At 46.0% G+C, this 16240-nt stretch overlaps 1 protein-coding gene across 5 annotated transcripts in view; it reads right to left on the reverse strand.

Annotated features, from left to right (window-relative positions):
* The window catches only part of LOC129820866 (lysine-specific demethylase 6A-like), a 122762-nt gene that overhangs the window by 34535 nt on the left and 71987 nt on the right, over window positions 1-16240 (reverse strand). For 4 of the 5 annotated variants that reach the window (XM_055877915.1, XM_055877913.1, XM_055877914.1 and 1 more), the window contains 6 exons: window positions 16122-16240; window positions 6868-6966; window positions 6147-6366; window positions 5488-5637; window positions 1168-1290; window positions 800-877 (listed from right to left, as the gene is read on the reverse strand). The exon at window positions 16122-16240 is cut by the window's right edge and continues 8 nt beyond it. In XM_055877915.1, coding sequence (XP_055733890.1) covers window positions 800-877; window positions 1168-1290; window positions 5488-5637; window positions 6147-6366; window positions 6868-6966; window positions 16122-16240 — 789 coding nt within the window. The remainder of the gene's footprint in view (window positions 1-799; window positions 878-1167; window positions 1291-5487; window positions 5638-6146; window positions 6367-6867; window positions 6967-16121) is intronic. The other variant, XM_055877916.1, reaches the window with a different exon arrangement.

Genomic DNA, 16240 nt, shown 5'->3' on the forward strand with positions numbered 1-16240 from the left:
GAAACATGGTCTGGGGCGGTGTGTCACAGCATCATCGGACTGAGCTTGTTGTCATTGCAGGCAATCTTAATGCTGTGCGTTTCAGGGAAGACATCCTCCTCCCTCATGTGGTTCCCTTTCTGACATGACCCTCCAGCATGACAATGCCACCAGCCATACTGCTCGTTCTGTGCGTGAATTCCTGCAAGACAGGAATGTCAGTGTTCTGCCATGGCCAGCAAAGAGCTCGGATCTCAATCCCATTGAGCATGTCTGGGACCTGTTGGATCGGAGGGTGAGGGCTAGGGCCATTCTCCCAAGAAATGTCCGGGAACTTGCAGGTGCCTTGGTGGAAGAGTTGGGTAACATCTCACAGCAAGAACTGGCAAATCTGGTGCAGTCCATGAGGAGGAGATGCACTGCAGTACTTAATGCAGCTGGTGGCCACATCAGATACTGACTGTTACTTTTGATTTTGACCCCCCCCTTTGGTCAGGGACACATTATAACATTTCTGTGGAACTTGTTCAATTTATGTCTCAGTTGTTGAATCTTGTTATATTAATACAAATATTTACACATGTTTAAGTTTGCTGAAAATAAATGCAGTTGACAGTGAGAGGATGTTTCTTATTTTTTGCTAAGTTTATATATATTTTTTATTTTTATACATACAGGGGCACTAAAATTCACAATCAAATGGCTTCATCATCTTAAAACAATTCCATATGTTAACTTAGTAGATATTGCAATTTAATGGCTTAGACATACAGGGGTTAACAAATACAGTTCAAGGTCTGACTGACAGAAAATAACCCACCTGTAGTCTCTGTGGCGTTAGGTACCAGCTGGGGATCTGCTGTTGTACCGGATTGTTTGTCCACAAGTCCACACCACTCTGTCCTCAGAGAAAAGAGAGATGCTCGTCAATGTACCTTGTAAACGTTTCAGCGTCATTCCTTTTTGCGTTCACCAGTTGTGTGATGGAGTGGACAGTTCCCAGGCTTTAGTACCCGAGCTGGATTGTTGTCATTAGGCACCAAATGGATGGAAACTTACTGAAAAAGTGAGGGACTACCTGGACTTGTCCAATAAGAAACACTCACTTTAGTTATCCATTGAAACGCATCTGAATGAATATGACCCTGGTTTAGGGTCAGTTGGGCTGGGTAAAAGACTGAACACTACCTTCGCTGGGCTGGTGGTGCGTTTCCTCTTGGCAGGGCTGGCCTGACTGTCAGTGTGGCTGGGATGGGGAGAGACCTGTGTCTGTACCTGGCCTCCCTCACCACCCTGGTGGGGCTTACATGCCTGGAGGGGGGGGCAGGAGAAGAAGGTTATAGAGGGAGGCAGGAGAGGCAGGAGTGAAGAGGAAGGTTATAGAGGGAGGCAGGAGAGGAGGGGGGAGGCATGCGTGGAGAGGAAGGTTATAGGGGGAGGCAGGAGAGGAGGGGAGGCAGGAGTGGAGAGGAAGGTTATAGGGGGAAGCAGGAGAGGAGGGGAGGCAGGAGTGGAGAGGAAGGTTATGGGGAGAGGCAGAAGAGAAGGGGGGAGGCAGGCGTGGAGAGGAAGATTATAGGGGAGGCAGGAGAGGAGGGGAGGCAGGAGTGGAGAGGAAGGTTATAGAGGTAGGCAGGAGAGGAGGGTAGGGGGGGCAGGAAAGGCAGGCGAGGAGTTATAGGGGGGCAGGCGAGGTGTAGGGAGGGTATAGGGGGGAGGCAGGAAGGAGAGGAGGGTATAGGGGGGGGGCAGGAAAGGCAGGCGAGGAGTAGAGGGGTTATAGAGGGCAGGCGAGGAGTAGGGAGGGTATAGGGGGGAGGCAGGAAGGAGAGGAGGGGTATAGGGGGAGGCAGGAATGAGGGGTATAGGGGTGAGGCAGGAGAGGAGGGGTATAGGGGTGAGGCAGGAGAGGAGGGGTATAGGGGTGAGGCAGGAGAGGAGGGGTATAGGGGGAGGCAGGAGAGGAGGGGTATAGGGGGAGGCAGGAGAGGAGGGGTATATGGGTGAGGCAGGAGAGGAGGAGTATATGGGTGAGGCAGGAGAGGAGGGGTATATGGGTGAGGCAGGAGAGGAGGGGTATAGGGGGGAGGCAGGAGAGGAGGGGTATAGGGGTGAGGCAGGAGAGGAGGGGTATAGGGGTGAGGCAGGAGAGGAGGGGTATAGGGGTGAGGCAGGAGAGGAGGGGTATAGGGGTGAGGCAGGAGAGGAGGGGTATAGGGGTGAGGCAGGAGAGGAGGGGTATAGGGGTGAGGCAGGAGAGGAGGGGTATAGGGGGAGGCAGGAGAGGAGGGGTATATGGGTGAGGCAGAAGAGGAGGGGTATAGGGTGAGGCAGGAGAGGAGGGGTATAGGGGTGAGGCAGGAGAGGGGTATAGGGGTGAGGCAGGAGAGGGGTATAGGGGTGAGGCAGGAGAGGAGGGGTATAGGGGTGAGGCAGGAGAGGAGGGGTATAGGGTGAGGCAGGAGAGGGGTATATGGGTGAGGCAGAAGAGGAGGGGTATAGGGTGAGGCAGGAGAGGGGTATATGGGTGAGGCAGAAGAGGGGTATAGGGGGGAGGCAGGAAAGGAGGGGTATAGGGTGAGGCAGGAGAGGGGTATATGGGTGAGGCAGGAGAGGGGTATAGGGGTGAGGCAGGAGAGGAGGGGTATAGGGGTGAGGCAGGAGAGGAGGGGTATAGGGGTGAGGCAGGAGAGGAGGGGTATAGGGGTGAGGCAGGAGAGGAGGGGTATAGGGGTGAGGCAGGAGAGGAGGGGTATAGGGGGAGGCAGGAGAGGAGGGGTATATGGGTGAGGCAGAAGAGGAGGGGTATAGGGTGAGGCAGGAGAGGAGGGGTATAGGGGTGAGGCAGGAGAGGGGTATAGGGGTGAGGCAGGAGAGGGGTATAGGGGTGAGGCAGGAGAGGAGGGGTATAGGGGTGAGGCAGGAGAGGAGGGGTATAGGGTGAGGCAGGAGAGGGGTATATGGGTGAGGCAGAAGAGGAGGGGTATAGGGTGAGGCAGGAGAGGGGTATATGGGTGAGGCAGAAGAGGGGTATAGGGGGGAGGCAGGAAAGGAGGGGTATAGGGTGAGGCAGGAGAGGGGTATATGGGTGAGGCAGGAGAGGGGTATAGGGGTGAGGCAGGAGAGGAGGGGTATAGGGGTGAGGCAGAAGAGGAGGGGTATATGGGTGAGGCAGGAGAGGAGGGGTATAGGGGTGAGGCAGGAGAGGAGGGGTATAGGGGTGAGGCAGGAGAGGAGGGGTATAGGGGTGAGGCAGGAGAGGAGGGGTATAGGGGTGAGGCAGGAGAGGAGGGGTATAGGGGGAGGCAGGAGAGGAGGGGTATAGGGGGAGGCAGGAGAGGAGGGGTATAGGGGGTGAGGCAGGAGAGGAGGGGTATAGGGGTGAGGCAGGAGAGGAGGGGTATAGGGGTGAGGCAGGAGAGGAGGGGTATAGGGTGAGGCGTGGTATAGGGGGAGGCAGGAGAGGAGGGGTATAGGGGTGAGGCAGGAGAGGAGGGATATAGGGGTGAGGCAGGAGAGGAGGGGTATAGGGTGAGGCAGGAAAGGAGGGGTATAGGGTGAGGCAGGAGAGGGGTATATGGGTGAGGCAGGAGAGGGGTATAGGGGTGAGGCAGGAGAGGAGGGGTATAGGGGTGAGGCAGAAGAGGAGGGGTATATGGGTGAGGCAGGAGAGGAGGGGTATAGGGGTGAGGCAGGAGAGGAGGGGTATAGGGGTGAGGCAGGAGAGGAGGGGTATAGGGGTGAGGCAGGAGAGGAGGGGTATAGGGGTGAGGCAGGAGAGGAGGGGTATAGGGGGAGGCAGGAGAGGAGGGGTATAGGGGGTGAGGCAGGAGAGGAGGGGTATAGGGGTGAGGCAGGAGAGGAGGGGTATAGGGGTGAGGCAGGAGAGGAGGGGTATAGGGTGAGGCGTGGTATAGGGGGAGGCAGGAGAGGAGGGGTATAGGGGTGAGGCAGGAGAGGAGGGGTATAGGGGTGAGGCAGGAGAGGAGGGGTATAGGGTGAGGCAGGAGAGGAGGGGTATAGGGTGAGGCAGGAGAGGAGGGGTATAGGGGTGAGGCAGGAGAGGAGGGGTATAGGGGTGAGGCAGGAGAGGAGGGGTATAGGGGTGAGGCAGGAGAGGAGGGGTATAGGGGTGAGGCAGGAGAGGAGGGGTATATGGGTGAGGCAGAAGAGGGGTATAGGGGTGAGGCAGGAAAGGAGGGGTATAGGGGGGAGGCAGGAAAGGAGGGGTATAGGGGGGAGGCAGGAAAGGAGGGGTATAGGGTGAGGCAGGAGAGGAGGGGTATAGGGGTGAGGCAGGAGAGGAGGGGTATAGGGGTGAGGCAGGAGAGGAGGGGTATAGGGGTGAGGCAGAAGAGGGGTATAGGGGTGAGGCAGGAGAGGAGGGGTATAGGGGTGAGGCAGGAGAGGAGGGGTATAGGGGTGAGGCAGGAGAGGAGGGGTATAGGGGTGAGGCAGGAGAGGAGGGGTATAGGGGGGAGGCAGGAGAGGAGGGGTATAGGGGTGAGGCAGGAGAGGAGGGGTATAGGGGTGAGGCAGGAGAGGAGGGGTATAGGGGGGAGGCAGGAGAGGAGGGGTATAGGGGGGAGGCAGGAGAGGAGGGGTATAGGGGTGAGGCAGGAGAGGAGGGGTATAGGGGTGAGGCAGGAGAGGAGGGGTATAGGGGGAGGCAGGAGAGGAGTGGGAGGGAAGAGAGGAGGGGGTCAGAGCAGATGCCACAATCCTGACAACATAAGTGATACTTCTAATCAGGAATCTTAAAGCCAACAAAATGTGTGAACGTCTTTTTTTCTTGGCAAGAGGAATGAGATTAATTTTAATGTGAGAAACATAAGGAACAAAAATATGTGGGTTACAGCCGTTTGCCATCAAACCTTTGTTGCCAAAGTAGTTTTAATGTCAAACGCTCATCCAAGACAAAAAGACAAGACATGCAAGTTGACAATGAATTACATATTCATAGTCACTAACAGAAATCAACAGCATATCAGTAGTTTACATTCATCCTGTACACGTCATGTCAAACAGCTAGTCAGGGTGAGGAGGTGGGGTGAGTGAGAAAAGGAGTTGACTTATGACCTGTACTGCTGTATTAGGAACCACACCTAGTAAATCTACTGTATTAGGAACCACACAGAGAATTACACCTAGTATATCTACTGTATTAGGAACCACACAGAGAATTACACCTAGTAAATCTACTGTATGTGAGCTTAGTGTTTGTGAGGGGGATTCTCTCAACTCCTTTGGTTTGTCTGCACTGATTCAAAACATTTCTAGACCGGTCGGGTGAATGCAGATATTGCTAGAGGGCATCCACTGTATTTCAACTATACTGAGTTTGCAGATCAGTGCCAATGAGAGGAGGAAGACGAGGAAAGATATAGGCTATTAAGATGCACCAGGACAGGTTAGTTTAAGTAGTAGTAGTAGTAGTAGTAGTAGCAGGGGTTTGTTAGCTGGGTGTTACATTATCTGGGGGGGGGGGGGGGTCTCTAGAGGTCTCACCTGCTGCTGCTGTGCCTGTGGCCCTGGGCTGCCTGCTGCAGTGTTCAGGCCCCCCTGTCTGGAGGTGAGCTCAGCGGGGATGGGCAGGCTCCACGCCTCCTCAATACTAGGAAGCATGTTACCACCCTTCCCCTCCGCAACACTACCTGTCTGAGGGTTACACAACCCAGCCGATAGGAGGGGGGAGGAAATGGCATAAAGACACATTTCAGTACTGCTCTGCGTTATGGTAGGACAACCCACTGACTGAGCACCTTGTTACACTAGAGGTAATTGCACATGAAATACAGCCTCTTCGGGGAGATGAGATGAAGTCAAATGAAAATAAATCACTCAAATAATGGTCAATGCTATGAGATGATGTCTTACATTACTGGTGAGAATGTGTAGTATCACATCACAATGAGTCAAATACAAAACTGAATCATCACAGCCTGTACAATAAACAGGGATATACACACATGATTAAAACACAACTCTTTCAGAGAGTGAATCATGTCCTTGGCTTTAAAACACGTACATACACTGCAACACAACACACAGCACTACGTTTAACAGAAAACAGCCAGTCAAATCATTTGTTTCTGCTTGGTGTGTGTGTGTGTTTACATATCTCTGCATGTGTGTATGTATCCCTCCCTCTCTGCGTCCCTGCCTACCTGCAGCAGCTTAATGCGGTGTGTGAGGGCAGCGGTGTTGGTGCAGGCCTTGCTGCGCGTGGCGTTGATGTAACACTTGATGGCATCGTGAGGCTGCCCGCAGGACTCGTAGAGCGTGCCCAGGTCCATCCAAGCAGCCGCATGACTGTGGTCCAGCTGCACTGCACAGATGTACGCCTGCAGAGCGTCCATAGGCTGGTTCTGCTGCTGGTACAGAACACTGGGGGATGGAGGGGGGGAGGAGAGAGGGGGCAGGAGGGAGAGTGAGAGGGGGGAGGGAGGGAAGGAGAGAGGGGAAGGAGGGAGAGAAGGAAGGAAGGATGGAGGGAGGGTGAGGGAGGGAGGGGGAGAGAGAGAGGGGGGGAGAGAGAGGGGGGGAGAGAGAGGGGGGGAGAGAGGGAAGGAAGGAGGCAGAGAGGGGGGGGGGAGAAAGGAGAGGGAAGGAAGGGGGAGGGAGGGAGAGAGAGGGGAGGGAGGGAAGAAGGAAGAGAGAAAGTGAGAAAGAGCAAATGATGGGGAGAGGGGGGGAGTGCATGGAGTTTAGTGTCCTCTCTCCCTCGGGTGGCCACACGCCAAGTCTATCCATATTCACTACCTCCCTCCTGTTGCCATGGCCAACACCTACAAGCCTTCAGATTGAGCAATCCTTCAAGACTTCTTCAAGGGTCCTACAGACAGATGATAGGTGAGTACACGCTGGCTGCAGTGACTCAGGTCTTACCCTATGGAGCACCAGGTGTCAGCGCTGGCCTCAGACTTGTCAATGGACTGTCTGTAGGAGATGAAGGCATCCTGGACTTTCCCAATACTGGAGTAGCACCTGGAGAGAAACACACATTATGCTTAGTACTATCAATATGAGTATGAAGAGAGAGATACTGTCAGACCGTCAGAGAGACCGAGAGGGGAGAGACCGAGAGGGATCGAGAGTGAGACCGAGAGGGGAGAGACCGAGAGGGGAGAGACCGAGAGGGGAGAAACCGAGAGGAGAGAGACCGAGAGGAAAGAGACCGAGAGGAAAGAGACCGAGAGGAAAGAGACCGAGAGGGGAGAGACCGAGAGGGGAGAGACCGAGAGGGGAGAGACCGAGAGGGGAGAGACCGAGAGGGGAGAGACCGAGAGGGGAGAGACCGAGAGGGGAGAGACCGAGAGGGGAGAGACCGAGAGGGGAGAGACCGAGAGGGGAGAGACCGAGAGGAGAGAGACCGAGAGGAGAGAGACCGAGAGGAGAGAGACCGAGAGGAGAGAGACCGAGAGGAAAGAGACCGAGAGGAAAGAGACCGAGAGGAGAGAGACCGAGAGGAGAGAGACCGAGAGGGGAGAGACCGAGAGGAGAGAGACCGAGAGGAGAGAGATCGAGAGGAGAGAGATCGAGAGTGGAGACAGAAAGGGACCGCGAGTGAGACAGAAAGGGACCGCGAGTGAGACAGAAAGGGATCGCGAGTGAGACAGAAAGGGATCGCGAGTGAGACAGAAAGGGATCGCGAGTGAGACAGAAAGGGATCGCGAGTGAGACAGAAAGGGATCGCGAGTGAGACAGAAAGGGATCGCGAGTGAGACAGAAAGGGATCGCGAGTGAGACAGAAAGGGATCGCGAGTGAGACAGAAAGGGATCGCGAGTGAGACAGAAAGGGATCGCGAGTGAGACAGAAAGGGATCGCGAGTGAGACAGAAAGGGATCGCGAGTGAGACAGAAAGGGACCGCGAGTGAGACAGAAAGGGACCGCGAGTGAGACAGAAAGGGACCGCGAGTGAGACAGAAAGGGACCGCGAGTGAGACAGAAAGGGACCGCGAGTGAGACAGAAAGGGATCGCGAGTGAGACAGAAAGGGATCGCGAGTGAGACAGAAAGGGATCGCGAGTGAGACAGAAAGGGATCGCGAGTGAGACAGAAAGGGATCGCGAGTGAGACAGAAAGGGATCGCGAGTGAGACAGAAAGGGATCGAGAGTGAGACCGGGTGAAAGAGGCCGCGAGAGTGAGACAGAGAGGGTGCGAGAGTGAGAAAGAGGGAGCGAGAGTGAAACAGAAAGGGGTGAGAGAGGGTGCAAGAACGAGAGAGAGAATTAACAAAAAACTGAAAACTAGAATGCTATTTGGCCCTAAACAGAGTACACAGTGGCAGAATACCTGACCACTGTGACTGACCCAAAACGAAGGAAAGCTTTGACTATGTACGGACTCCATGAGCATAGTCTTGCTATTGAGAAAGGCCGCCGTAGGCAGACCTGGCTCTCAAGAGAAGACAGGCTATATGCACACTGCCCACAAAATTAGGTGGAAACTGAGCTGTACTTCCTAACCTCCTGCCAAATGTATGACCATATTAGACACACATATTTCCCTCAGATTACAAAAATCCACAAAGAATTCCCCATAAAATCTAATTTTGATAAACTCCCATATCTACTGGGTGAAATACCACAGTGTTCCATCACAGCAGCAAGATTTGTGACCTGTTTCCACAAGAAAAGGGCAACCAGTGAAGAACAAACACCATTGTAAATACAACCCATATTTATGTTTATCTATTTTCCCTTTTGAACTTTAACTATTTGCACATCGTTACAACACTGTAACAAATGACATTTTAAATGTCTCTATTCCTCAATTCACTGTTGTAAGTGTACCAGTGTTCAAAACTGTTCATTTTGTATTTCACTTTTGTTTATTATCTATTCCACTTGCTTTAGCAATGTGAACATATGCTTCCCATGTCAATAAAGCTCAATACAATGGATCAGTCCACTGAAAGATGAGCCAATCAGACAGGTGTCTTGTACACCATTTTGTTGGTGTTGCTGCTAGTGTTCCATTAAAGAAATCTTGGTCGACCAACAGCCTATCAACCAAACAATTGACCGGTTTACTAAATGGGGTCAGCCCTAAAGCTAACACTCTGCACATCTACAAGCTCAAAGGGTGACTACAGCTCATGCAGAACCATTAGCCGTTGTATTCAGTGGCTCTACCCACACAACAACCAATAGCAAAAATCCCACGGCTTGCACTTGACTTCTACTTGCACCAACTTTGACGATAACTACTTTATTGAGAGAAAATGTACTTGCTACGACTGTGATGTGGTTGTCTCACCTAGCGATCTCACCTAGCTCAGGCTCCCGAGTGGCGCAGCAGTCTAAGGCACTGCATCACTGTGCTAGAGGAGTCAATACAGACCCTGGTTGAAATCCAGGCTGAATCACATCCGGCAGTGATTGGGAGTCCCATAGGGTGGTGCACAATTGGCCCGACGTCGTCCGGGTTAGGCCGGTATGGCCGTCATTGTAAATAAGAATTTGCTCTTAACTGCCTAGCCTAGTTAAATGTTAAATGAAAACAATAATAAAGGGGCAATCTGTAGTTCCTTCAGAAAGTATTCATACCCTTTGACTTATTGCACATTTTGTTGTGTTACAGCCTGAACCCATCTACACAAAATAGCCCATAATGATAAAGTGAAAACATGATTTCAGAAATGTTTGCACATTTATTGAAAATGAAAAACAGAAATATCTCATTTACATAAGTATTCACACCCCCGAGTCAATACTTTGTAATGACACCTTTGGCAGCGATTGCAGCTGTGAGTGTTTCTGGGTAAGTCTCTAAGAGCTTTCCACAACTGGATTGTGCAACATTTGCCCATTATTCTTTTCAATATTCTTCAAGCTCTGTCAAATTGGTTGTTGATCCTTGCTAGACAACCATTTTCAGGTCTTGCCATAGATTTTCAAGTAGATTTAAGTCAAAACGGTAATTGGGCCACTCAGGAACATTCACTGTCTTCTTGGTAAACAACTCTAGTGTAGACTTTTGTTTTATGTAATTGTCCTGCTGAAAGGTGGATTCATCTCCCAGTGTCTGGTGGTAAGCAGACAACCAGGTTTCCCTATAGGATTTTGCCTGATCTTAGCCCCATTCTACTCCTTTTTTATCCTGAAAAAAACTCCCCAGTCCTTAACAATTACAAACATACCCATAACATGATGAGGGTGGTACTCAGTGTTGTATTGGATTTGCCCCAAACAAAACACTTTGCAGTCAGGACAAAAAGTGAATTGCTTTGTCACATTTTTTGCAGTATTACTTCAGTGCCTTGTTGATACAGGGATGCATGTTTTGGAATATGTTCTATTCTGTACAAGCTTCCTTCCTTTCTTTCACTGTCAATTAGGTAAGTATTGTGGAGTAACTACAATGTTGTTGATCCATCCTCAGTTCTCTCCTATCACAGCCATTCAACTCCGTGACTGTTTTAAAGTCACCATTGGCCCCATGGTAAAATCCCTGAGCGGTTTCCTTCCTCTCCAGCAACTGAGTTAGGAAGGACGCCTTTATCGTTGTAGTGACTGGGTGTATTATTACACATCCAAAGTGTAATTAATAACCACCATGCTCAAAGGGATATTCAATGTCTGCTTTTCTTATTTTTACTCATCAACCAATTAGGTGCCCTTCTTCACGAGGCAGTGGAAAACCTCCCTGGTCTTTGTAGTTTAATCTGTGCTTGAAATTCACTGCTCGAGTGAGGGACCTTACAGATAATTGTATGTGTAGGGCACAGAGATGAGGTAGTCATTCAAACATCATGTTAAACACTTATTGCACACAGAGTGAATCAATGCAAATAATTATGTGACTTGCTAAGCTTATTTTTTACTACTGAACTTATTTAGGCTTGCCATAACAAAGGGGTTTAATACTTATTGACAAGATTTCAGCTTTTCATTTGTTATTCATTTTGTAAACATTTAGTAAAACATAATTCCACTTTGACATTATGGGTTATTGTATCGACACCAGTGACAAAATAAATATCAATTGAATCTATTAACAACCAAATGTGGAAAAAGTCAAGGGGTATGAATGCTTTCTCAAGGCTAGTGTTGTGAATTTTTTTTTTTAGAGGCCATGCAATTCAGTACTCATCTATAAAACAAAAGCAATTTCGATCAAAAGAGTCCATATTAACAAAGGAAATTGAAGGACTAACAGTACAGTTAGATAACAATAAAAACGGTACCATAGAGGCACAGAATAAGTTAGAGGAAAAACAAAAAGAAATGGAGGAACTTATTCAAGAAAGATCCAGTGTAATATATTACAAAAATAAAGCGAACTGGATGGAATATGGGGAAAAATGCACCAAATTCTTTTTCAATCTTCAATATAGAAATGCTACCAAAAAAAACGTATTAAAACTTGTTACAAATGATGGAGTCACGCATGATTCGCCAAATGATATTTTGAAAGAGGAAGTACTTTAAGAATATATTTTCATTTCAGGCTCCTCCATCTCCACTAACTGAAACTAATTGTATGGATTTTTTCCCTAATAATAATGTAAAATTAACATCTGTACAGAAAGACTCATGTGAAGGCCTAATTACAGAGGAGGAACTACTTGATGCAATTGGGGCCTTTAAGGATGGGAAAACTCCAGGACTGGATGGCATACCAGTGGAAGTATACATATTTTTTTTTGATATACTCAAAGGAACATTATTAGCTTGTTTTAACCACTCCTATATAAATGATAGATTATCAGACACGCAACAAGAAGGTGTGATATCATTATTACTGAAACAGGACCCAAGTGGTATATATAAAGATCCAGTCCATTTAAAAAAATTGGAGACCTCTTACACTTCAGTGTTGTGATGCAAAAATCCTAGCAAAATGCTTGGCGCATAGAATAAAAAAAGTTTTGTCAGATATTATTCATCCTAATCAGACAGGTTTTTTACATGGACGATACATTGGAGATAATATAAGGCAAGTACTGGAAACATTAGAACACTATGAAATATCGGGGACACCAGGCCTGGTTTTCATAGCTGATTTTGAAAAGGCTTTTGATAAAGTACGACTGGAGTTTATATATAAATGCCTAGAATATTTCAATTTTGGGGAATCTCTTATAAAATGGGTAAAAATTATGTATAGTAACCCTAGGTGTAAAATAGTAAATAATGGCTACATCTCAGAAAGTTTTAAACTATCTAGAGGAGTAAAACAAGGTTGTCCACTATCGGCATATCTATTATTGCCATCGAAATGTTAGCTGTTAAAATTAGATCAAACATTAATATTAAGGGATTAGAAATCCAGGGCCTAAAAACTAAGGTGTCATTGTATGCTGATGATTCATGTTTTCTTTTAAAACCACAACTAGAATCTCTCCACGGCCTCTTAGAGGATCTAGATACATTTGCTATCCTCTCTGGATTAAAACCAAATTATGATAAATGTACCATATTACGTATTGGATCACTAAAAAATACACATTTTACATTGCCATGTAGTTTACCAATTAAATGGTCTGACGGTGATGTGGACATACTCGGTATACAAATCCCAAAAGAAAGAAATGATCTCACTCCAATAAATTTTTATAGAAAGTTAGCAAAAATAGATAAGATCTTGCTACCATGGAAAGGAAAATACCTGTCTATTTGTGGGAAAATTACCCTGATTAACTCTTTAATCATATCACAGTTTACCTATTTGCTTATGGTTTTGCCTACACCTAGTGACCTGCTTTTTAAATTATATGAACAAAAAAATATTCAATTTTATTTGGAACGGCAAGCCAGATAAAATTAAAAGGGCCTATTTATATAACGAATATGAATTCGGAGGGCAGAAATTATTAAATATTAAAGCATTAGACCTCTCACTAAAGGCATCAGTCATACAAAAGTTATACTTAAATCCAAACTGGTTCTCTAGTAGATTGGTACGAATGTCTCATCCTATGTTCAAGAAGGGCCTTTTTCCCTTTATTCAGATTACACCTGCTCACTTACGGTTGCTTGAAAAGGAAATAATCTCCAAAATATCTTTATTTTTTAAACAAGCCTTAGAAAGTTGGTTGCAATTTCAGTTTAATCCACCTGAAAGGACGGAACAAATAGTACAACAAATCTTGTGGTTAAATTCAAGTATAGTAATTGATAAAAAAACTGTATTTATCGAAGAAATGTTTAAAAAAGGTATAATTTTTGTGAATGATATCATAAATAGGACTGGTGGAGTAATGTCACACATGCAGCTAACACAGACATATGGAAATGTCTGCTCTACCCAAAATTACAACCAATTAATTGCAGCATTACCACAAAAATGGAAGAGGCAGGTGGAAGGGGATAAAAGCAAGGAACTTGTATGTCGGCCCTATATTAAAGAACATAAATGGTTAAAGAAAAGTGTGATAAATAAAAACATATACCAATTTCATTTAAGGACCAAAAAACTTACAGCTGTGCCATATAAATTGCAAAATAGTTGGGAAGAGATTTTCGATGTACCCATTCCATGGCACATGGTTTATGAATTGATACGCAAAACAACGCCGGATTCAAAACTTCGAATTTTTCAATTTAAATTATTGTACAAAATTCTTGCAACTAATAGAATGTTATATATATGGGGGATACAATCTTCCCAGCTCTGTAGATCCTGCTGTGAGGAGGCAGAGTCATTAGACCATTTATTTTGGTATTGTCCGCATGTAGCTCGTTTTTGGTCACAGGTCCAGGAATGGTTGAAGAATTGCAACATTTGCGTAGAACTAACGCTACAGATAGCAATACTGGGGGATTTGAAAAGCCATAGTCAATCAATCAATAATATAATAATTATTTTTGCAAAAATGTTTATTTTTAATTTACAATCCGTGGAAGCTATGAGAATAGGAAGATTCAAATCTTTTGTGAAGCATCACAGCACAGTTGAAAAATATATGGCAAATAAAAATCCGAAATGGATGATGTTGGAAGATAGATGGGAAAGGTTGAGTGGAGCTGAAGGGTGGGACTAATAACAAGATAAACAATGTAGGGCATACGGGATCTGTGAAATGTGTATAGGTGCGGAGCTATTGTGAAATAGCACAGTTACAAGTGGAAATCAAACTGGATGGACAACAGAAATAGAGGAAGGACTAAGAACAAACAAGAGAGAACTATTATAAAGTAGACTGTGTCTGTAAAATGTGTATAAGATATATAAATTGAAGGTAAAAACAGAAATGTTTATCAGTTTACTCCAATTGGGGGATCGGTGGTAGGGTTTGCGGGGAATAATAATAAAGGTATACTCTTTAAAAAAAGTATGTATGTCTATGTAGGTATGTGTATGTATATATGTGTATATGTATGCATACGTGAATGGATATATATATTTACCCCAAAAAATATGGGGGATTGGAAATGATGCAGACAATTACATTGGAATCAACATTCTTTCCGCAATATTAAGCTGATCCACCCCTCCCCCCCAAAAATAAATAAATAAATACATTTTCCATGGTAACTTAAGCCTGGTAATTTGGGGAATTTTGCTAAAAATTCATCAAAAATGTTAGCTTATAACGGTGAACCTTTTTTGTGGGATACACATAAGGCAATTCTTGGTCTTGTGGCATATTTTGGTTAAACTATCCCCAATTCAATGGAATTGCAACCCTCTGCATGCACAGTGCACTCTTCCATCACAAGGACAGCTGATTCTCAAGATCTTGCACACTAATGAGATGCTATTGAGCCCACACTACTACACTGTCTGAGCCAAGGTCTACATGCTTTCTGGTAAGTTTTGATTACAATACTGGGTGGGGTGAATATATTTTATATGACATACATTATTTTTTGTTAATTAGTAAATAGTAGCCAACAGCAAAGTGTTTTAAATAATTTCTAAATCATTTTAAATCATAACAACTTCTGCTAGTTAGTTTTAGCTTGCTTGAGCCTGCTAACTGAGGAGTGTTATTTCACCCGTTTCAATACACGTTTCATTTTAAAACATTATCTTACAAAGGAGTTGTTTAATCTAACTGCTTAACTATTTATCTGTACATGGAATTGTATTTGGGTTTTGTCTAATCTTTACAGGAAAATGCCACGGGCACGCTCAGGTAAAAGTGTTAGGATAATCTATCCTTCCATATTTCCAAATCCTATTCTAGAAGATCAAGGGGTGTAACATTTATTGGAATGACTGGAATTCTGATTGACTTTGGTTTTTAATGTAAAGATATAATTGAATCGTATTATTATGTGTAGTAGAAAGCGATGGGTTAGAAGAAGCCTACGTAACCAACCCATAAAGTACAATGTAACATCCATATATTGCCAGCTATGTAAACTTTTACAATGATTTATCCTGCAATAGACGTTGATCAATTGGTAACATACATTTTTGTCTTCTAATGCCTCTTGAGGGGAAAGTAATCTAAAAGTAACTGAACATAATCAGATTACGTTACTGAGTTTGGGTAATCCAAAAGTTACGTTACCGATTACAACTTTGGACAGGTAACTAGTAACTAACATATTACATTTATAAAGTAACCTACCCAACCCTGCTTGCTAGCCATTAACTTCTCTCACAGCCGCTAACGCAACAACAAAAACATACTGCTGCAGCCCTCAGTAGTACTACAGGATTAAGCCTAGCACAAGCACCTGGACTGAAGGGCTGACAGACAGGAGGCCATCTATCCACTGCAACACTGTCTGCCACACTAGCCAAACCAGGTCAACTGGGGTCTAATGATCTATACTAAAATCAGTGGATTAAATAAGTAAGCCTTTATAAAAGTGTGTGGAATAACAGCAAGGAAAAATTCTATCTAATTAATAGCTCAGATTTACAGAGCTATTAATCATTAGGTCCCTGTGTAACACGCTGTATTCCCAGAATGTGCAGACTTGAATCAATAATAATCAGCGTGATCGGAGGAGCAGCTCTGAAACAGCAGCTCTGAAACAGCTCCAGTTTCTCGGCCTACAGATTGTAGAGAAACAGGTGAGACAGGAGCTGAAGAGAGAAAAGACCTTCGCGCCAGAGTCTTATTCAACACACAGCGGTTTAACGTTTTACACACTTGCTAAAAGGAAAACAATAGCTAGCAGGAATTCACTATGAAAGAAAATGCCAAAATGTTTACAAAAGAAAATACTTTTACCTGCCGAGGAAGTACCAGGACTGTCCAGAGTTGGGGTCTGCTTCTAGTGACTTCTGCAGACACTGGATGGCATAGCTGTCCTTGGAGCCTTGGTCCCCTAACTGCTCCACTGTGTGATG

The sequence above is a fragment of the Salvelinus fontinalis genome, chromosome 23, assembly GCF_029448725.1.
Source record: "Salvelinus fontinalis isolate EN_2023a chromosome 23, ASM2944872v1, whole genome shotgun sequence".
In the NCBI taxonomy this organism is placed as follows: domain Eukaryota; kingdom Metazoa; phylum Chordata; class Actinopteri; order Salmoniformes; family Salmonidae; genus Salvelinus; species Salvelinus fontinalis.